This window comes from Rhamphochromis longiceps, linkage group LG5 (genome assembly GCF_057381845.1).
Source record: "Rhamphochromis longiceps isolate RC_006_pf linkage group LG5, R_longiceps_female_GT1.1, whole genome shotgun sequence".
Taxonomy (NCBI): Eukaryota; Metazoa; Chordata; class Actinopteri; order Cichliformes; family Cichlidae; genus Rhamphochromis; species Rhamphochromis longiceps.
Genome location: NC_140561.1, coordinates 35,718,185 through 35,740,479, shown reverse-complemented (window position 1 = coordinate 35,740,479; position 22,295 = coordinate 35,718,185). Strand labels below are relative to the sequence as shown.

General features: G+C 40.1%; 1 protein-coding gene across 3 annotated transcripts in view; it reads left to right on the top strand.

Moving 5' to 3' along the window:
• asic1b (acid-sensing (proton-gated) ion channel 1b) overlaps nucleotides 1-21,464 on the top strand; it is a 215,800-nt gene extending 194,336 nt beyond the window's left edge. For all 3 annotated transcript variants that reach the window (XM_085407442.1, XM_085407440.1, XM_085407441.1), the window contains 7 exons: nucleotides 10,570-10,720; nucleotides 11,740-11,796; nucleotides 12,346-12,499; nucleotides 18,139-18,230; nucleotides 18,537-18,616; nucleotides 19,207-19,308; nucleotides 20,005-21,464. In XM_085407442.1, the coding sequence (XP_085263568.1) occupies nucleotides 10,570-10,720; nucleotides 11,740-11,796; nucleotides 12,346-12,499; nucleotides 18,139-18,230; nucleotides 18,537-18,616; nucleotides 19,207-19,308; nucleotides 20,005-20,100 (732 nt within the window). In that variant the 3' untranslated portion in view covers nucleotides 20,101-21,464. The remainder of the gene's footprint in view (nucleotides 1-10,569; nucleotides 10,721-11,739; nucleotides 11,797-12,345; nucleotides 12,500-18,138; nucleotides 18,231-18,536; nucleotides 18,617-19,206; nucleotides 19,309-20,004) is intronic.
• The last annotated feature ends 831 nt before the right edge of the window (nucleotides 21,465-22,295 follow it).

Sequence of the window (22,295 nt, the reverse complement as noted above, 5' to 3'; positions counted from 1 at the left end):
ATTTTGTCTACATAAACAGTAGTCTAAAGCTAACTCAAATGTGCACAGGATTCATTTATGCTTGGTTTTAAGTAATTTTTCATTTAACATTTCAATTATTATCTCAGTTATTTTTTGTAACTGAATTATTTCCGTTACTCCTGGGGAGCAGAGACCATGATTAGATCTTTTTTAGTCTATTTATTAGTCTCCTGAATATGTTGACCGACACGCTCTGCTGATCATTTTTCAGTTGTCTTCTACTTTCTATAGCCCTTTCAGACATTCACTCCTTTTCAGCAATCTGAAGACATCTGAAATTGTCAGCTTCATTTTAGAATGCACACCTTGGTCACTTTCCCACATAAGCCGTGGCAAAGCTCTTTCTAAGTCCAACAAGATTGGCGTATCAATTCAGCACAAGCCTGAATGCGTGCTCTTCTGATATAGGCACACATAAGACTTTCACTATCCACCTCTTCCCTTTATCTCTATGAGTCGCTCAACTCACTACAAGGTATGATTGTTTTCTTTTTTTTGAAGAATGCCTGAAACTTTAGTGTCATAGAAAGATGAAGGTTTTTGTATGAGACACCTGCTTTCAGTCTCTGTCTCTCTTGCCTACCACCTTGCATACAAACATATAGGCTGTCTCTGCAAATAAGGCAGCAGCTCAGCATCAGGCGTTTTCAACATTTCATCACCAGTCTCCTTAATTACACGGTTCATTTAAGAACATAAGAAATTGAGCGAAGTGGATAGTGAAAACAAACAAAAGGTCCGTAAACGTAACTGTTAGCGCCATTTATAGTTATTACATGTTTTATTTTGAAAAGCCTGAAAAGGATATGGTGCTTTTGTTGTGAAAGGTTTGTGAGAAATAAAGTAAGCGAATGGCGGAGCGACACGATGGTTTTACCGTCGTTGTTGCACAAACCGACGCGTAAAACAGCCTCTTGTCCATCCAGACTCTTATTTTAGATATAAGAGAAATAGAGAACTCCAAGAAGAAACAAAGATAGCCACTACATTAAGTAAAACCATCATGCTCCCGAGCAAGACGACTGCATCGCTATGAGATCGTGCAAAGTTTGATACAGCAAGTCAGTTAAGTGCACAGAGCTGTATGCATGAAGAATCTAAGAAAAGAAGAAATAAGCTTTCATGGATAAAGTTTTGGACTATGATATGCTGCTAAGCTACAAGTCGTGTCAAAACTGAACAATTGCGATTCACAACTTCTTACAAATAAGTCAGTGACAGTGTTTTTGGTCTTAAGAAGATGACACTAACTACGAAAGCCTCAGCTTTGTGTCATAGACCATTTTGTTTCATGAACACTTGTTGAATAAGAAGTTGTGTAAAAGGAGCAGAGATGGCAGATAAAGACCCGCAAGGTTGCAGGCCTAGGGCACAGAGCTGCAGTAGCGGGACCGGCCATAAGAGGGCGCAAAGGTACACCGAAAGAGGTTTGGAAGAACAGCTCGGCAGGCACATAAACGCAAGAAGGTCCAAGCTGTCACAATTAACTTCAAAAATGAATAAAATTAGCGGACTGATGAAAGAGAATGAAAGCCTTGACATTGTTGATGAACATTTAAGTAACTTTTCAAAGCTGCATGAAGAATTCTTACGGGCAAATGATGATGTACTGTCGCTGTTGCCAGAAGATGAAAGGAATGTGGACCAGATGCTCTGGTTCAACCCAAAAAAGGAGCAGTTCAGTGCGTTTATGACTGAAGTTGAGAAATGGATCATCGTAACAAGACATCAGCATCACGACGACGTGAGCCCAGATGACAGCGTGTCAGTGACTGCTAGACTAACTGCAAAGAAATCAGGTACCAGCATTGGAAGAAGCTCAGTCAGTAGCCGCTCATCAAGATCGTCCAGAGCTTCTTCGGTATCATCTGTACGGCAGAAAGAAGAAGCAGAGCGCGCTGCTCTGCTCGCACGAGCCGCATCCTTGAAACAGAGACAAGCCTTGGACATTGAAGAATGTAAGTTAAAAGCAAGAAGAGAACAGCTTGAGATCGAGACAGCTATTGCTGCTTCTACAGCCAAAATAAAAGTGTTAGAGGACTGTGAATATGACAGCTGTAAAAATGATGTGGAACAGTGTGAATCAGCTGTTAAGCACTTTAGCTTCCAAGAGCCAAAGGTACAAGGTGAACATGATGGGCATTCAAAGGTAAACAGTCACAGTGTAAAACAAGAAGATGACTTGCACCAAACTGATGCCAGTGTTATTCCAATGAATCTATGTGAAGTCATGTTGAAACAAAATGATATCACTGAGATGTTAGTCAAACAACATAGACTGTCACATTTGCCTCAAAGAGACATTCCCATCTTTAGTGGTGATCCACTTGAGTTCATACCATTTACAAGAGCCTTTGACCATACAATTCATGACAAAACTGACAGTGACAGTGACAGGTTATATTACCTTGAACAGTTCACCAGAGGTGAGCCCAGAGATTTGGTAAGAAGTTGTCAGCACATGAATCCTCAACAAGGCTACAGTGAGGCAAGGAAGTTGCTGTTTTGTCATTATGGTAATGAACTGAAAATTGCAACTGCCTACATGAACAGAGCATTCAATTGGCCACAAATCAAAACAGATGATGCAAAGGCTCTTCATAGCTATTCACTGTTTCTCACTGGTTGTAACAATGCAATGCAAGACATCAGTCAACTGCAAGAGATGGAGATCCCCACGAACCTCAGAGTTATTGTCTCTAAACTGCCATACAAAATGAGAGAAATGTGGGGAGTCTCTGCTTTTGACATTCAAGAAACAAGTGGAAGGAGAGCAAAGTTCTCAGATCTGGTTAGATTCATAAACAGACAAGCAAAAATAGCTGCAGATCCTTTGTATGGTGACATTAAGGATGCTGAAGACAAAGCAAAGTCATCTGCAAATGTGAGAATGACTAGATCATCCAGGCAAAGGGGAAGCACATTTGCTACAAGTGTAACACAAGCTGCAAATGAAAGGTCACCTGAAATTAATAAAAGTGCTTCTTGTCACACTAGCAATGCCTTCCAGAAACCATGCATATACTGTGAAAAACTCCATACACTGGCAGAATGTCAAAGGGTCAGAAACCAGCCTTACAAAGAAAGACTAGAGTTCCTTAAAGCAAAGGGTCTGTGCTTTGCATGTCTGACACAAGGTCATCTGAGTAAGGACTGTAAGAAAAGATCATTGTGTGAGTACTGCTCTAAGAGACATCCAAGTATGCTTCATTGGACAAAGGAGGAGGACAGTAAGGCAGACGATTGCATCCAGAGAAATGTCTCAGACATTCCCACAACAAGTGATGAAACACACACTTCAGGCAGAATTTGTGGAGCCACAGGGGCCGGAAAAGGCATTCATGTGTTATCGATCGTTCCTGTGTGGGTTAAGTTGAAGAAAGGCAATAAGTTGATTGAGACTTATGCATTCATGGACAATGGGAGCCAAGCCACGTTTTGTTCAGAAAAACTGATGAGACAACTGGGTGTAGAAGGTAAGAAGACAAAATTCATGCTTCGCACAATGGGACAAGAAAAGATGGTGACAAGTTATCACCTGTCAGGATTAGAAGTGTGTGGTTTAAATGAGAACACCTATATAGATCTTCCTGACATTTACACTCATGCAGACATTCCAGTGTCTAGAGAGAACATCCCTACACAGGATGATTTAAAAAGGTCGCCACATCTTCGGCAAATCAAGTTCCCACATTCAGACGCAGACATTGGACTTTTGATAGGATGTGATGTGCACAAGGCTATGGAACCATGGGAGATTATTCATAGTAACGATAACGGTCCATATGCTGTTCTAACAGTCCTGGGTTGGGTTATCAATGGCCCTCTCAAGAGAGATTCTTGCTCTACTCCTTCTGACAGAGAGCTGAGTGTTTCAGTAAATCGCATCTCTGTCACTAATGTTGAGAATCTTTTGATGCAACAGCTCAACTATGATTTTCCAGAGAAAGCTTCTGAGGAAAAACAGGAAATGTCACGAGAAGACATCATGTTTATGGATTCTGTCAATGGCACAGCTGAAAGGATTAATGGTCATTATAGCATAGGTCTTCCTTTGAGAAACAAAGCTGTCAAAATGCCAAACAACCGCAGTGCAGTAATGCAGAGGGCAGAGAATCTGAAAAGAAAATTAATCAGAAACACAGAGTTTCACAAGGAGTATCAGAGCTTCATGTCTGACTTGCTGAATAAAGGCTACGCAGTTCAGGTACCAAACACAAAGACTACCCCTGAAAATGAGAGAGTTTGGTACATACCACACCATGGGGTGTACCACCCTCAGAAAAGAAAACTCCGTGTAGTTTTTGACTGTGCAGCATCCTTTCAAGGGAAATCACTGAACGAAGAACTCTTGCAAGGGCCAGACCTAACGAACACACTGATTGGAGTACTAACAAGGTTTAGGTGGGATCACATTGCCTTGATGTCAGACATAGAAGCTATGTATCACCAGGTGCGAGTACCTCCAGAGGACAGTGATCTTTTGCGTTTTCTCTGGTGGCCAAATGGGAACTTGAATGAACCTCTGCAAGAATACAAAATGATGGTGCACTTGTTTGGGGCAACATCCTCCCCAAGCTGTGCAAACTATGCACTAAAAAAGGCAGCAGAAGATGCTAAAGAAAAAATGCCACTAGCAGCAGTTAATGCTGTTCTGAACAACTTTTATGTAGATGATTGTCTTCTGTCAGTTTCAGATGAAACAGAGGCATGTACTATGGTCAGGGACCTGACTGCATTGTGTGAGAGTGGAGGATTTCACTTAACAAAGTGGATGAGCAACAGCAGAGTTGTCCTTGCTTCCATTCCTGAAAAGGAAAGAGCAAAAGAGATGAAAGATTTGGATTTGAGACATGATGCACTACCAGAGGAAAGAGTCCTAGGAGTGAACTGGTGCACAGAGACAGATGTATTCAAGATCAGGATAACTGAAAAACCTGTGCCAAAGACTAGGCGAGGCATCCTCTCATTTGTAAGTGCAATATATGACCCATTGGGTTTTTTGTCTCCTGTCATTCTGACAGCAAAAATCATCCTGCGAGAGCTATGTGGCAGGAAGATTTCATGGGATGAGGAAATCCCAGCTGAACTGGCTCAAAGGTCACAAGTTTGGCATTCAGAGCTTTCAAAACTTCATGGCTTTACCGTCAACAGGTGTTTGAAACCTGCTGGATTTGGAGTGGTCATATCTACACAATTGCACCACTTCGCTGATGCCAGTGAGAGAGGTTACGGAGTCGTTACTTACCTCCGTATCACAAACCAGAAAAGAGAAACTCACTGCTCATTCATTATGGGCAAGTCCAGAGTGTCTCCTCTGAAGCAGATAACAATTCCACGTCTGGAGTTGACAGCAGCTGCAGTTGCTGTAAAAATGGACAAGCTCATGAGAAAGGAGCTTCAAATGCCACAAGAAGAATCTGTGTTTTGGTCTGACAGTAGCACTGTTTTAAAGTACATTTCCAGCGAGAACATCAGATTTAAGACATTTGTAGCAAATAGAGTGTCACTTATTAGAGACAACACAAAACCAAGTCAGTGGATGTATGTAAACTCTGAATTAAACCCTGCTGACCACGCTTCAAGAGGAATGAACACAGAGACATTCATGAAGTGTTCAAACTGGATTGCTGGGCCAGAGTTTTTGACAAAAGATAAGAAAAACTGGCCAATTCCACCGGACATTAAAGAAATACCAAAAAATGATGTCGAAGTCAAAGAGGTGATGAGTGTGGATGTTACAAAATTACATGAAAATCCAGTGAACAAACTGATCTCTCACTATTCAGACTGGTACCGTCTAAAAAAGGCAGTTTCCTGGATACTTACATTCAAGCAGCTGCTTGGCAGGTTAAGTGCGCATCGGAAGCTTCTCATGTCACAAGCAAGTGGCTGTGACAGCACTAAAAGGAAATTTGAAAAGGTTGCAGGTCAAATGCAGCAGTTCAAAACATGTATTAAGGGATCTTCACTTACCACTGCAGATGTTGCAAAGGGAGAAACTGAGATTGTTAAGTTTTGTCAAAATCAAAGCTTCGCAGAAGAAATTGCAAGTCTTCAAAAAGGTGACAAGCTTAAAAGGAGCAGTCACATTGTGAAGCTGGATCCTTTTGTCCAGGATGGAGTTTTAAGGGTTGGCGGTAGGTTGCATGAGTCTGCACTACCAGCCGATGTTAAGCATCAAGTGATTCTCCCTAAAGGTCATCATGTTTCTACTTTGATTCTGAGACACATTCACCAAGAAACAGGCCATGGAGGAAGGAATTACATATTATCCAGGCTGAGAGAAAGATTCTGGATTCCACAGGCAGATTCAGCAATAAGAAAGATCCTGTCAAAGTGTGTAACATGTAGAAGGACATCTGCGAAACCTGGTGAACAAAGAATGGCAAACTTGCCACAAGATCGCCTGATTCCTGACAAACCTCCATTCACAAATGTGGGCGTAGACTATTTTGGACCTTTTGAGGTCAAGCATGGGCGCAGCAGAGTTAAGCGATATGGTGTATTGTTTACATGTCTTGCTGTTAGAGCAATACACATAGAAGTTGCCCACTCACTTGAGACTGATTCTTGCATAAATGCATTCAGGAGGTTTATTGCAAGACGAGGTCAAGTGTCTGTCATGAGATCAGACAATGGCACTAACCTTGTGGGTGCAGAAAGGGAAATGCGTGAAGCAATCAAGGGATGGAATCATTCAAAAATCTCAGAAATGCTCATGCAAAAGGGCATCACCTGGATATTTAACCCCCCAGCAGGGTCACATTTTGGAGGAATCTGGGAGAGACAAATTCGCTCAGTTAGAAGAATTCTTAACCAGATCCTAAAGCAGCAACCTCTGGATGATGAATGCTTGCGGACATTGCTATGTGAAGTTGAAGCAATTGTCAACGGCAGGCCAATAACAAGAGCGTCTAATGACCCCAATGATTTAGACGCACTTACACCTAATCATCTACTTCTTCTTAAAGGGCAGCCAGTACTGCCACCTGGATTGTTTCAAAGAGAGGACTTGTATGCAAAAAAAAGGTGGAGACAGGTGCAGTACCTGTCAGACATTTTTTGGAAGCGTTGGACTAAAGAGTATTTGCCGCTTCTACAAGAAAGACAGAAGTGGTTAGTGACTAGGAGAAATCTGAGACCAGGAGATGTTGTTCTCATAGTTGATGACAGTGCACCAAGAAGTTCCTGGTTAATGGGAAAGGTTGAGAGAACAGTTCCAGACTCACATGGACTTGTCAGACGTGTGTTTGTCAAAACCAAAACTAGCGTTTTGGAGAGGCCTATCGACAAGTTATGTTTGTTGCTTGAAATGGAGGCAACAGTTTGAATATCAGCCTCATGTGTAACAGATATATGTTCAACACATATGACTTATGTTTCATATAATGTTTGGTTAAGCCAGTTAGATTATGAGTGTTGATATTAAATGACGCTTTATTGTGTTAATATGTAATTGTTATGCCTTAGCAGTAACAATTAGGGGCCGGAATGTTAGCGCCATTTATAGTTATTACATGTTTTATTTTGAAAAGCCTGAAAAGGATATGGTGCTTTTGTTGTGAAAGGTTTGTGAGAAATAAAGTAAGCGAATGGCGGAGCGACACGATGGTTTTACCGTCGTTGTTGCACAAACCGACGCGTAAAACAGCCTCTTGTCCATCCAGACTCTTATTTTAGATATAAGAGAAATAGAGAACTCCAAGAAGAAACAAAGATAGCCACTACAGTAACTAAGCGCAAAAGACCCAGTCCCAATGTCGTTAGTTCCCCCACTTTTACAAATCAGTTACACAGTTACAAATTAAAATGTTAGAAAAAAATAGTTATAAAAGTTATAAATTTAACTTTATGTTAAAGCCCATACCATAGTAAAAATAGACTCTGATATATGTCAGGCTTATAAAACTCGGCAATAATGTATGTAATGTAAGTTCTGACGAAATGTTAGCTGCGGCTTGAGTTGGTGTTTTGCTCCCAGCTGTTTATGAAAGTCTGCTTTTGAGTTTGTTTCATAACCGCAACAGACAGCGGCAACATCTATCAACTTCCAGTCAGCTGTCTAATCTCCAATTTTGACTAAAGCGTCTGTGCATGCGTTCCCCATATTTTTAGAAGATAGATCATTTTATTTATATAGCGCCAGTTCACCAGAGCAGTCACCTCAAGGCGCTTTATATCATAAGGCAAGCACCCTACATTATTAGAGAGAAAACTGCAACTATCAGCAAGTTATCTATCGCAGCTGGTTGAGTGGTGAGGGGACTGAGAAGAGGAAAAAAAGTCAAACTGCTTATACTATAAACTCTGCAGTTGCACCATGAAAGAAAAGCGCAAATATCAACTTCTGTTTATAACTGAGACAAAGTTTGTGTGAAGGATTGTGACAGGAATTTTTTCAACATTCATGTGATTATCTACTGAAAATTTGTGCCCAGCTGTAAGATAGTCAAAATATACTGCTACTTCTGCTGTATAGAATTTACAGTAGAAGTACAGAAGTAAGCATGTAAGAATGACATTCATGAGAAACAACCTCAGAGCATACTGAAAACACAGGAGTCTTGTGGCCACGGCAACGACATCTTTGTTCAACACCTACCCTGCCCCTGTTTACCAGATTTGCCTTGCTCTGTCTTCATCCACCTGCAGACAATGAAAATCAAGTTGAAGGATTTCTGTTTTGACACACTGGAGAAGATCAAGTGCACAGAAGATCAAGTGCACAGTGCAGAAGCATAGCTACTACAGGACATGATAGGACTGCTACAGTGTGAAGTCTGTGCTGTACTCTTTCAGCACTGAAGATGTGTACAATGGGTACAGAGGTGTACAAGAACATGATCTTGAAGACAGATCTTCCAAATTTAAATCAAATAAAGTTTTGGCGTTTAGATGCCCATTAATATGAATACCCCATGTCTCCATAATTTTGTCCAGAAAGCCACATTTGGGGGATGGGTTGGTTTTGGTTTGGTGATATCTTATATTTTTTTGTTCAGTGCATGCAGGCATCTGCAAAATTTTATCATTGTGCTGTCTGTATATGCCTTTGGTTCCTTTTTCTCACAGTGGTTCCTTTGTTCACTGGGATAAGGAGAGTGTCATAGTTCATCTCTCCTTCAAGTTTACTCTTGCCTCCTCTTGCTCTTTGATGTCAGCCATTCCAATTATGTCCAATTTCATGAGTAAGCTCTCATGTTGTTGTGTAGTTGTGCTGGCAGCCCATTTTTGCCAAAGACAAATTTTCAACTTCCTCGACATGCTCGTTCCCCAAGCCCTGGTACATCATGATAAGTATGCACTTAACTACTTTAAACCCCCCTGTAGAGAAGACAACAGGACCTGTAGCTGGCAGATGCATGCAAACTGGCATGAAATTAGTTTATGGTGTATTTGGAAGATTCGGTTGAAGCACTGAAAAACTAATAAGCAACTTTTATTAACCGTATTAACTGTTAATTTTATGGCAAACTAAATACCTCTGGGTTTGTGACTGTTATTTGCATAAATCCATCTATATTAATGCACCAAATTGGACTTAATAAAATTCTGATGTGCTCTTTTTTTTTTACTTTTTCTGAAAACCTATATACAAGAAAATTACTTTAGTTTGATTATTGTGTTTACTCACATAAATTAAATTTAATTAAAATATATGCATATCTGCAAAAAAGTATTTCAAATACAGATGTGTTTATGAATGCACCACATTCACTTCACTGTATAACAGTATGATCTGTGAGTGGCTTCTGCAGTTTTTAATTATTTAAAGATGTAAATACTTGTATACTAATACTATAGAATTACATATCCAGCACTGCTGTGCAGATGTTCAAAGAAATGCAAAGTCTAATAAGTCTGGTGACAGCGTCTCTCTTTGGGTTCCTCCACTGCACGAATCCACCGGATTGCATGTTTTACTGCACAGACTGCTGAGAGGCGACATAGCTAACATTTGTGGATTCAAATACTGGGCATATGGTATTTGGTTCTGCAGCAACGCTGCTTAGAGTGAAACTCTTACGACATATCAGCTCTACTAAACAGCTGATACTATTCAGTTCCTGCATGAAGAGTGGGCAGCACAATGAAAACACAGAGGGAGACTAGGAATAGGAGAAGCGTAGGATTAATGCTCCTACGCTCAATAACCACAACTCACATGTCCACGAATCTGGAGTAAGAACAAGATTCACATTCTGTTCCAAATGCAGTGTGTAAAGACCTTTCATATCGACAGAGTAACAAGTTTAGCATATTGAGAGAAAATATGGCATGAAAAACTGCATTGAGGATAAGCGTGCAATAACGTGCATATGATGAAATTGCAAATGACTGCGTAGTTGTTCTTTTTGTTTACTTTTTACTCTGTTGCCACTTCCATGAACATAAACTGTGAGTTTTATTATTTTTATAAAAAACAGGTCACATTCGCATTGTGAATTTTTTTTACTTCAAATATGGTCAAGGTATTGATAAGTCTCTGGGGATGTTCAGCAGATAGCAATCGCCATGTGTGACGTGTTTGTGCCTCTCTTTCAGCTGACATACCTGCCTCCACCATGGGGCGACTGCAAATCCACACCGATGGATTCTGACTTTTTCAGCAGTTACAGCATCACGGCCTGCAGGATCGACTGTGAAACACGATACTTGGTGGATAACTGTAACTGTAGGATGGTTCATATGCCCGGTAAGAACCAGAGGGGGCACCTTACTGCTTTCGCATTATTGTAGGGTCTTTACCTTACAATATAAAGCGACGTGAGGCAACTGTTGTTGTGATTTGGCACTTTATAAATAAAACTGAATTGAATTGAGTTGGATATCAATATATCTATATCTACTTATAAAGATGTGAAGTGCTCGAGAGTCTGTTATTCTAATCTCACAGGAAACACTTTCGTTTGATGCTGCAGTGACAAAAATGATTTTTGAGGAGCAAAACACTTTTTCCAGCAAACGCTGAAAATCAGATATTTTCACACTCCAGTGGATCGGAAAACTCAACTGTTTTCATTTTGTTTGCACAGTGATTACAGCTGGCATTTGCTGTCTACCTCCTACACTTAATCACTGTGTGGCATCTCTGATGGCAAATTGAAAAGGAGTTTGGCACTGAGGAAACGTTTGCTTTTGGCCTCCGTTAACCCTCACTTACCTGTCCAATTATTGTTAATGCCTCTCTTCAATCAGCGAGAGACCCGTGTTTGCATATAGACAGCCTGCCAATCTGCCTGTGTGATAATCAGGATTAGTCTCTATCTTATAGTGATTGTTCAGTTGATTACTGGAAGTCTAGAGGGAACCTCCCCATCTTCTTCAGCTATTCATCTTTCCGATCTCTGGACCAAAAAGCAGTGAATAATTGTAGCAGGGTAATAATGTCCTCTACAGCAATGACATTTCTTACCTTGTGTTGTCCTGACAAACTGACAAAGATGGATCAACTGCCAAAAAGAGAAGGATGGGGAAAGGGGTGACCGAAAGTGGTGATGAGAGTCAGCAAAAGTTAATGAAATCAATTACAAGATGAGCTGAAAATTTATGGCAAAAATCCAGGTGTGATAAGGGCAGCAGTAATTCTGAGACAACATTAATTATAAGTCTTGGACTCGTTGCCTTTTGTGCTTCCTCGAAACCCCCTTTTCCCTTGCTCGCCCCTTATTTTTGGTCAGACTGTGAACATTGTGTTCTTTTGCCTATCCTTAGGAAATGCCCCATACTGCACCCCGGAGCAGTACAAGGAGTGTGCAGATCCTGCCTTGGGTAAGGAGATAAACCAGCATGCTGCTTGCATGATGTGTATGTGTATGCACGTGTGTGTATGTGTGCATGTGCACTTTTCAGTGTGCATGTCCCACTGTTCAGAACTCCTGATCCGAGGTGATAACAGATAATAGTGTTCCTTCAGCCTGATAGTAGCCATTCTCAAAGAGTAAACCTCAAGCCTGCCACTGAGGCTCTCCTTTTCACACTCCCCTGTCTTTCCATCAACTGATACCTTTCAGTCCTTTCATGTCTGTTGCTTGTTTTCTTACTGACTTGCAATCTCTCGTGTCTCACGTGTTGGCCTCTGGCTGTTACTGTCTCTCTGACTCTGTCTTGATGTGGCTTATATCTTTTGTATTTCTGTGGGGTTGCTCCTCGCGGCATCTTTTCACAACATTCCTGTGACACTTTTCATTCAACTCATATTTTGTTTGTCATCCTGGGATGGCGATAAATCTGTCTGTCCCCTTGTCTTCTCTCTTTAAATCTCTATCTCTGGCTTTCTTCTCTCTCTCTCTCGCTCTGTCTGACTACTTCATTTTTCAGACTTTCTTGTCGAGAAAGACAATGACTTTTGTGTGTGTGAGACGCCGTGCAACTTGACACGTTATGGTAAAGAGCTGTCCTTTGTCAAGATACCCAGCAAAGCATCGGCCAAGTACCTTGCCAAGAAATATAACAAAACTGAGCAGTACATAGCGTAAGTACATTTTTTAAAATCTTTTATATAACCAAAGGTGGGTTTGTGTTTGCAGAGCATTTTCACTTTTAATTCAGTGTTTCGCATTTATGTTATTTGATGCAACCAATCTCTAAGAAGCTTCACATAAATGAAGCGATGAATTAAAGTTATCAGTGCCATTCATCTTGTCTTTTCAGTGTATTTTAGAAGCTAAACATTGTTATATTTTATTTTTAGCGCAGTTATAATGTCATTATCACTCATCATATTACACAGTGTGTTAAACTGTCATCATGCAGTGCATTCTGTAGACACAATTCATCAGCTCCTGTCATTTTCTCATTATCATGAATATTTTTTTATGTCTTGCAGCAAATAAGAGATGTATTTAGTTATAGATAGTACTTTACATTTCTAGTTATTTATTTTCTATTCTCTACTTAAACACTACAAAAATGTTGTAGCAGCAGTTATCAACTCACCCCCGAAAAAAATTAGAGAAGGGGCAGGTGGTAAGTGGCAGCTGCGTTAGCTTGGCCCCCCAAAAAACTCATGTCTGTTAAATGAATTATAAACAGGTGCCAATGGCATGCTCAATAATTCAGGTAGTTTACGTCAAATGTTAAGTTCCCATTAACTTACAGTTGACTCGAGCTCTTCCACTGAAAAGTGTTGTATGGGCTTTTGGTTGACACAGAAGTGTATTTGCCCTGAGTTTGAAGTTCCAAATGCACACACCTCCAGAAAGAAGCGTAGCAATGAAATGACTTTGATGGGGACGGCTGTTTCCACCAGATCAGGTGCTCGATTGGATTGGGATCTGGTGACTGTGGAGGCCATTTGAGTACAGTGAACTCACTGTCATGTTCAAAAAACAGTTTAGAATAATTTAACATTGCACATTATTCTGCTGGAAGCAGCCATCAGAAGATGCACACAATGTGCTGATAAAGGGTTGGACACGGTCAACTAATGATGCTCACTTGGCACTAATGGGCCCCGTGTGGCAAGAAAATACCCCACACACTGTTACATCACCAGCATCTTGAACCATTGATACGAGGCTCCGTATTCTCATGTTGTTCATTCTGATCCTAAGTGAGCTATTCTCAAGCAACATCCTTCCAAATCCTGTGTAAAGAAACATGTTCATGACTTTGTCTATGACAATTTGAGACTTCAAAACAATTGAAGGTTCAGTTTCCTGTTCTTACAGCAGTGGCACCCGCTGTGGGCCTCTGCTGCTGTAGCTCACCTCAAAGTTTGGTGTGTTCTCCATTCAGAGGTGCTCTGCATACTTTGGTTGTGGCCCACACTGTTGCTGCATTTGCCTGCTGTTATTGGCTGACCGGTTAGCTATATTAATGGGCAGTTGAACAGGTGTACCTAATAAATTGGCTGTGTTCAGTAAGTGTATACTGTAATTTTACCCTGCAAAAATTGTTATCTTCTGTCCCAGACTTGGCAAAAGCCAGCATTAAAGATATTTCCCCTAATAGCAAAAATTGGACTCTTCCAAAGGGAGTAAAGTTTTACTGAAAGTACAGCTACTGGGTCATTATATAAAAAATGAAAATGTTGTGTAATGTATGTATGGTCGGAAGGGTAAGATGGCGCTGGCAAAAGGTCGGCAGCCTTAACCCAATTTCTTTCGGGGTCAATAAAGTTTTATTGAATTGAATTGAATTGAATTGAAAATGGATTTCATCTTCAGTTGACTTGTTGACTTGTTAGATTACACTGGAGTACTGTTTTACTTTTCATGAGCAGTACGGTTGTAGATTATAAATGTGCTGTTTGTGTTTGATGAGGATGGAAAAGCTCTGTGAAAACATTCAGGAGCCAAACTGAGTTTTTTTTCTTCATTTCTTTAAACATGTGAAACAAAATATATACCAAACGCAACTTGGTTGGAGTTCTGTGTTTTTTCACTTGTGCACTGGATTTTCCTTTCTGTCATCATTTAGCAATTCAGTACTGGCTGAAACATAGCTTGCTGTCCTGATTGTGAGGGATTAAGACAGATTAAGCCACTTCAGAATACAAGCACACTTACATCAGAAATGTATTCTAATTTTTGCCTCATAACTTTTGCACTGTCCACTTCCTGCTGTGACAAAACAAATTTCCCACGTGTGGGACTAATAAAGGTTATCTTATCTTATCTTATCTTAAATCTCTTGATAAAAGTTCATGCCACCGATATCAGTTACCCGTAAGGACAAGAAAACTGCCACTAAACAAGTTAAATGACCCACTCTCTTTTCTGTCTAACAGAACCGATGTGTTTCGGGTTGATTTTCTCTTTTACTTACTTCCTTAAAGGCTCCTCAGTGAGTGTAGTAACCCTTTCACTTTCTAAAACTTGGATTTTTTTTTCATCGAGGGGAGAAAATAGAGCAAGGAACTCACATTCAGAGCTTAACTTGATTAATCGACCAAGTATTGAGTGTTTCTTGGCCAAATGTACTGAAGAGATCAAAAGCAGTTCAAGGAAATGAGGAGAGGGTACAATAATAGTTGGATCTTTTATCTATCACTCCCGGCAGAGCGGTTGAAGGCAAGATAATTACACCATATGTAGCCAGACTGCTGTTAAAAACCTTTCACTTCTCCCTTCAGAAAGAAATTCCCTGTGGACACAAGTGAATCCATCGAGTTCATTTCTTTGACTGGCCAAATTTCCAAGTGGTGTCATACTGATGCACATTAGCTTTGTTTTGGTATTCCGGCTTCTTAGTCTCTGGTGATGTGAAACTGAAGTCCGTGACAGTGGACTGTCTGTCGTCTTTCTGTTGGGAACCACAAACAGAGAAAGAAAGGTAGACATGTAGCTTAATCCACTGTTTGACAGCAACTGTGATCAGATGTGTCTCAGGTTAACCCACTAAGCAGCAGGAACATGTGACAGCCAAGAGGCATCACTGAAACTTCAGCATGACAACCCATACTGACGGCCTACAGATCAGGAAAAAGTACCCAAGAATGTCAGTAACAATAACAAGATAGAAGATCAGTGACTGAAAACCTGCAGCATCTGTACCCCAGAGAATATATCAGGAGCTAAAGCAGTACCAGTGGTAAAAGTCGCTGATATAAAGTTTTAAAATAAATTTTTTTTAATAAATAATCTTATAATAAATAAATATGGCCTGTCAATCATTGCTGTTCATGTCTAAATTTGGAACATCGTGAAAGGTAGAAAAAATTGTCTTTTTAGGATCTGGGGAAAAACTGAATGTGTAGTAAATGTTCAAATTACACCTAGCCTAAAAATATTTGCATTTATGTTTTTGTTTTTTGTTTTTTTTTAAATAACACTTTGACATTTTATTTGATTGTGATCAGATCCACATCTCTGGGACTCTGGGACTGTTTTTAGATTATAAAACATGTTTACATCATTTATATTCACTAACTGGCCCCTTTATTGGGCACATGTTGCTAACATCAGGTTGTGCATTCATTACCTTAGTTGTAATCAGTTGTTATTTGAGTCGCTGTTGCCTTCCTATCAGTTTGCTGGCCTCTCCTCAGCTTCATCATAATTACTTACTGAATTTGAATTACTGTTTCCTGCTAGCTCAAAGCAGTCTGGTCACTCCTGTGCCTCTTACATCCACAAGGCATTTTCACCCAGAGAACTGCCACTCACTGGATATTTTCTCTTTTGTGCAAGAAAATCCTTATAGATCAGCAGTTTCTGGAATACTCAAACCAGCTAATCTACTACCTAAAATCATGCCACGTTCAAAGTCACTTAAATCACCTTTCTGCCTCATTCTGGTGCTCAGTTTGAACGTTAGCAGGTCGTCTTCACCATGTGTACAAACCTCAATCCATTGAGTTGCTCACATGTGATTGTCTGATTAGTGTTAATGAGCAGTTGAACAGGTGTACCTAATGTAGTGAATATCTACATGTGTTGCATGGTGAGGTTATTTGTTGATTTTGGACAATCCAAATATTAATATTTTCACTGTGCAGTTATTGCAGGACAATTGATTTAGTATTGTTTCTACATGATACTGGGGGCTCGGTGATTTAGTGGTAAGTGCGCCGCCTCGTCTGGGAGGTCATCTGAGGAGTTGAGGACAATGTTACCGTTCCACCAAATTTTAGACATAATTGCACAAAAGTTAAAGTTAAAATTTAGAACAAATTAGGATTTACCAGAGCAGTCTGAACGGACAGAAGAAATGGATAAACTATTGAGGGAGGTGTGTTGTGTGCAGCTGAAACTGAAACATAAAGGTAAATAATTACATTTATTTAGTAAAAGTAATTAGTAAAAATTTGAAGTGGCTAAGTGTGAGTACTCGTGCTGCAGTGTCAATGTTACAGTGGTTTAGCCCAACCTCAGTGATGGTTGGCTGGCTGTCTGAAGGTTTAATTCACATTTCAGAAAGAGTTTTTATGTCAATCATAAATCAGATAATTTAAAAGCACAACCAAGCATTAAAATAATCTCACGGCCGTGGGCATGACATATCCAATTTGCCAATTCACATATCAAAATCTCATGGGTTACATCAGCCACCTTGACCATCCTCTTATAAAGGCCCACATAGTTTACTAGTTTCCAACGGGGGAACAGCAGATTACATCCACTCTACTGTAAAATGTTGGCAAGAGCTGACAGAAAGAACAGAGTTCCCACAGCTTCCAGAAGCTGATGGATGCTTTTGAAATTCATCCAGAGTCAAAAACCTGCTGGGCTGAAAAACTCCAACTCATTCATATTTAATAACATGATATTTTGTTTTACCTTCATTAAAATGATTTTTTGTGACATTTGTACTTTGACTTGAAGGCTGTGATTAATTTGAGTGAGCCAGGTCTAGGCTCGTTTTATTGCACATGCTGGCTTTCAGGGACACTTAATGGAACACAGCCATTGTTGATTTGTAATTATCAGTGTGCAGGTGAATAAACGCTGAGACCCACTGACCTCAAAGTGTTTGATGACTGTTTCTCATTGTGTGTACTGCTGATGGGCTTTAAAAAAAGAAGTCAGTGCAGTCAGAGTGACCTGAAGTATAAGATCTCAGGCAATTTTAAAATGTTCTCCACATTATCACCATGTTACCAGCTACAATTTGCATCGAGTCATTTAAAATGAGCCCTTGGCTTCAGCAGAGTTGATCTTAGGACTGGCAGCTTATCACTTGTCTTATAATGCAGGACTTGTATTTTAAGGTATAAAACTGAAAATCATGTACCAAAAAAGGAAAACTACAAAGTCAAGCTGTGGTTTTGATCCCAACCCCAGTGGGGTGTAAAGTCTGACTTCACCCAGAGAGAGGATATTTAAGAATTACAATAATAGTCTGTCTTGCCCTGGGCCTTTAAACTAATCCCCTTTCTTCTTCTTTATGCTGAAGTCCTGAGTTTTAGACTTTAACACAGTATGAAATCAAACAGCTACCATCATTTCCCTTGTATTCCTCAATGGGCAGACCCACATAGGGGAAATTAGTAAGTGGTGACAGGTTATTTGCTCAACTTAACGCATCTTCTCTGTTATCTGCAGGAAGTGGCAGACTCACCAATCACCTCCTCTGCCTGAAGACGCACTGATAGAAACGTGTTTGAAATGTAAACTGTTAGTTTTAAATATGTGAATTAAAACTGCCTGCTTCCCTTTCTGTTAACAGTGATAACATTCTGGTTTTGGATATCTACTTTGAAGCGCTGAACTACGAAACCATCGAACAAAAGAAAGCCTATGAATTGGCAGGCCTTCTGGGTAAGGAAATGGCTGTCAAGTGTTTTCTTAGGAAGAGATAATGTGCAGTATGCAGCATGACAGTTGCTTTGTATCTAAAATGACAGTAGCGCAAGTGCTTGCATTTTTTATGAGGTGTTCAGGTCCCAGAAGAGACACAAAAGTGTCTCTTTAATCTTTTTAACTGCATATTTGCAAACGTCTATATTTGCTGTTACATTTCTCACCTTTTAGATGTAAAAAAAGACGCAAAGTGTGTGTGAAAGCTGACCTGTGTTTCGTGAATGTATTCAGGTACAAGTTTTGCTTCCTTATTTTTCTTTGCAGGTGATATTGGTGGTCAGATGGGTCTCTTCATTGGGGCCAGCATCCTCACCATTCTTGAACTCATTGACTATCTATATGAGGTAAAAAACGAATATCTATTGTGTTTTTATGGTCATCTGTGCTACTCCAGCAAAATAGAATGACTTGCTGGCAAAATTTCATTTTTCACACAGTGTTACCATGCGCACAAGGACGTGTTTTAGCGAGCATGACGAACGCTCTGTCCCTCACAACCCTGCAGCCCATTTCTGCATTTCTGCACGGCACTCACATCTTAGCAGTAGCAACGCTGAATACATTAACATTTTGAATGTATTATATTTTAGATTAGTCAGGATGTCTATGTCCACTCTCATTAGAGTAACTCTGTGCTCCACACTTCCTTCCTCCCTTCTCTTACAACTGAAGTACTAAGTGTTTTTATGTGTGTGTCTGTTAGTCCTTGATTAGAAATGTGTGTGAGAGAGAGAGAGATGGGCAGAGCAAAGCAGCTACTGCTCATGTGCAGGGTCACCGCGCAAGCATATTTATAGATACATAAAATAAATCACATTTCTATTCCAGTCAAGTATGTGGGTTTGAACTATGATGAACCAAAAACAGAACACTTGGATGCTCACCAGAAGCAAGAAAGTACTTTTTGGTAACAGGTGTGCTCGTCTATTTTCAGGTGATCAAATACAAGGTGTGCCGGTGCATGAAGAAGAAACACAAAGGCCGCAAAAACAATGACCGGGGAGCTGTGCTGAGCCTGGATGATGTGAAACACCATGTCAGTAGTGTGCTGTTAAGTACTTTCACTGTGTCAGACGGCATTGCGTTGACAGGGGCACACTCTCTGCTTTGTCTTCACTGCTCTCAACTGGAGTCGAGATCAAGGAGGTGGTGGGGTGGTGGTAGGAAGACGAGCAAATGAGAGAGAAGAGATAGAGATGGAGGAAGTTTGGGTGGGGGGACTTGAGAGACACGGTAGAGAGTGAAAAAGTGATTGGGATGAGAGGGGGAGAAAATTGAGAGGGAGAAGTAGGAGAGCGGAAAGTGGCTGGAATTTAATCAAAGCTGGGGGACAGCACCAGCAGGGACAGGCCGGAATTAAAGCTTTGGAAGGTGTGACAGCTCACTTATTTCCAAGTGTAAATGAAGCCAGTTCACTTTAATTGTAAGTCAGACCTCAGACAGAGAAGGGAAAGATATTCTCCACAACTGATCTTCACTTTGTAGTCCTCTCCTTTTCTGTTCACCATTATTTTCAGCATTTTTCAAAGTATTCCTGAAGAATTTATTTCCTCACTCATCTCAGCCCGAATTGTTGCTCATGTCATGTTTTCCTGTGAAAGTGTTTATGAGCTTTTTATTTAGGTTTTCTTGCACATTTATGCTCCTTCGATCTCAATGCTATATCTTCTGCTGATCATTTCTCTTACCTGCCTTTTGACTGTCTGCCTCTCTCATCCCATTTCTCTCTCAGGCTCCTTGTGAGAACCTGCGTACACCATCAACGTATCCTGGCAATATGCTACCTCATCATCCAGGCCAGGGTAACTTTGAAGACTTCACTTGCTGAGCAGAACCCAGGTGAAAGTGCGTGTTATGCAACCAAAGCCACCATACAACGACAACTGTCCAACGCAGGGAGGGCGAGGAACTGATACTAATCTAACAGATGCACTTTTTACATGAAAACTGAGGAAAATGGACGAATCAATCGTGACAAAGAATTTGTCAGAGGAAGTCCTAAATGTTTAAAAAGAAAAAAAATCTGTAATTTTTCCGGAGAACATTTCATGCAGCACTCTTCTGTGTTTTTCCTCTGGATTACTGCCGAAAAGGATGCTCATGGAGAAACCTTGCCAACATGGACCTCTCTTTCAAAAGACAAAAAAATAAAGAAATAAATAAGGGAAAATGTACAGTTATCTCACCATAGACAGTAGATCAGAAAAAAGAGCCCCCATGCCTTTATATAGCACAGCAACACATGATGGTTTCACACAACACCGGCTTGCTAGTGTGACGAATATTCATACTGCTTACTCCACATGTAGCAACATCTAGAACTGTTGCAGTGCTTCATAAAACAACCGCTGGACTCTGTGTACTTTGTTTGCGAATGTATCTTTGTTCACAATGAGTGTAGTTGCGTGTGCAGGAAATACTTTCAGGGGGTTGCGATGTAAGTGGAGGTGGCGACGGTGGTAGAGGTGCATCATCTACCATTTAATGTACTGGTGAAGATTTCAGGTCTCATCATGTAAATGCATGCTTGTATTTGTCCAGTGCATGTTTTTTTTCATATCATTTCTAATTTTGATTGATTTTTTTTTTTATATATAGACTTATATACATTTAATCATTATATTTACCAAGTCTGCCTCATTTACAGAAACATGACAATGATACATGCCATATATTCCTGTGTGCGTTTGTGTGTGTGAAGGGACAGTGTTGCAACATTAGGTATGTTGAGTGTTTTGTTGATTGCACAAATGGATGAGCTGCACCTAATTTCATTTCTTATGATTTTGTTTTGTTTTTTCATTCTTTCACTTCTTTTTCATTTTCACATGTGACCACGGGATGAAGTGAGAAGGGTTTTTCTGTTCTTTGTTTCTTTGTTTTGTTTCCTAATGATTGATTGCTAAAATCCTTGTGTGGGGTTGTTACATTTTTTTTTCTGTATCTGTGTTAGTTGCAAAAGTCTTATCAAAGCACAATACCGCCAGTATGTAGAGGTGATGTAAAAGAAAACGTACTATTCTTCTTGATATATTGTCATATTATTAATATCGTGTTGATCCGACTGTTTTTGATTGTTTCTTTCTTTCATATAAAACACTCAGCAGCGCCTGATTTTCCTGTCTCCATTTTCCAGGTAATAGCCTGGTCTATTTAGTTATCAAAGCATAAATAAAATGCAGATATCGTTTTGGAAAATTGTTTGTTTTCTTCACTGAATTTAGTTGTTTCTTTGTTCCTTTGCTTGAACAGGCAAACAGAAACAAAGCAGTGTATTTTCCAGCTGTAGTTACTGTTTAAATGTTCATTTTTTAATCATGAGCTGCACTTAGAAAATCTGATTAAGCATTCTGCACTCCATCCAAGGCATTTTGCTATCTCTATTTCCCCAATCGACATGTTATCTTGTGTTTTGCTTCATACAACATTTTTCTTGGAATTAAATCAGCATTATGAAAGAGTTTGGGGGCAAGACTGATATTGCTTATCTACGGCAGCCATTCATTTGTGCTGCATTTTAACAGCTTCAAGCCACAACACTGGTATTTTGGAGCACAGTACTCTTGAAATATGATTACAGATTCAGCTGCTGTATGACAAAAGGATGGATGAGAAATATCCTGCACAGCCGATACAAGTTTTATCAAGATTGTCAGTCAGCCAGCAGTATTCTACTGTACATCTGGTGCTGCCAACTGCCACAGTTATATTAGAAAAGCAGCTTGGTGATGCATGACTCTGTGAATATTAGAGCCCAGTACCACCTAAACCACGGTCTGCCTCAGAAATCATGTCCTGTACTCATTTGGCTGCTCGGTCCACTGCTACGAGACGTCAGGGGTTAGTCGAGGACGAGAAGTTTACTTTTGCTTTATAATTTTTTCATGATTTCTTTAAGTGCAGAACCGCATATCAGCATTGTTCATCGAATGAGAGCAAGCACTCATTTTTTTCTATTATTCAGAGTAGAAACCTCAGCTGGTAACCACACATTAATATACAAGTGTTAAAGCTCGTATCACC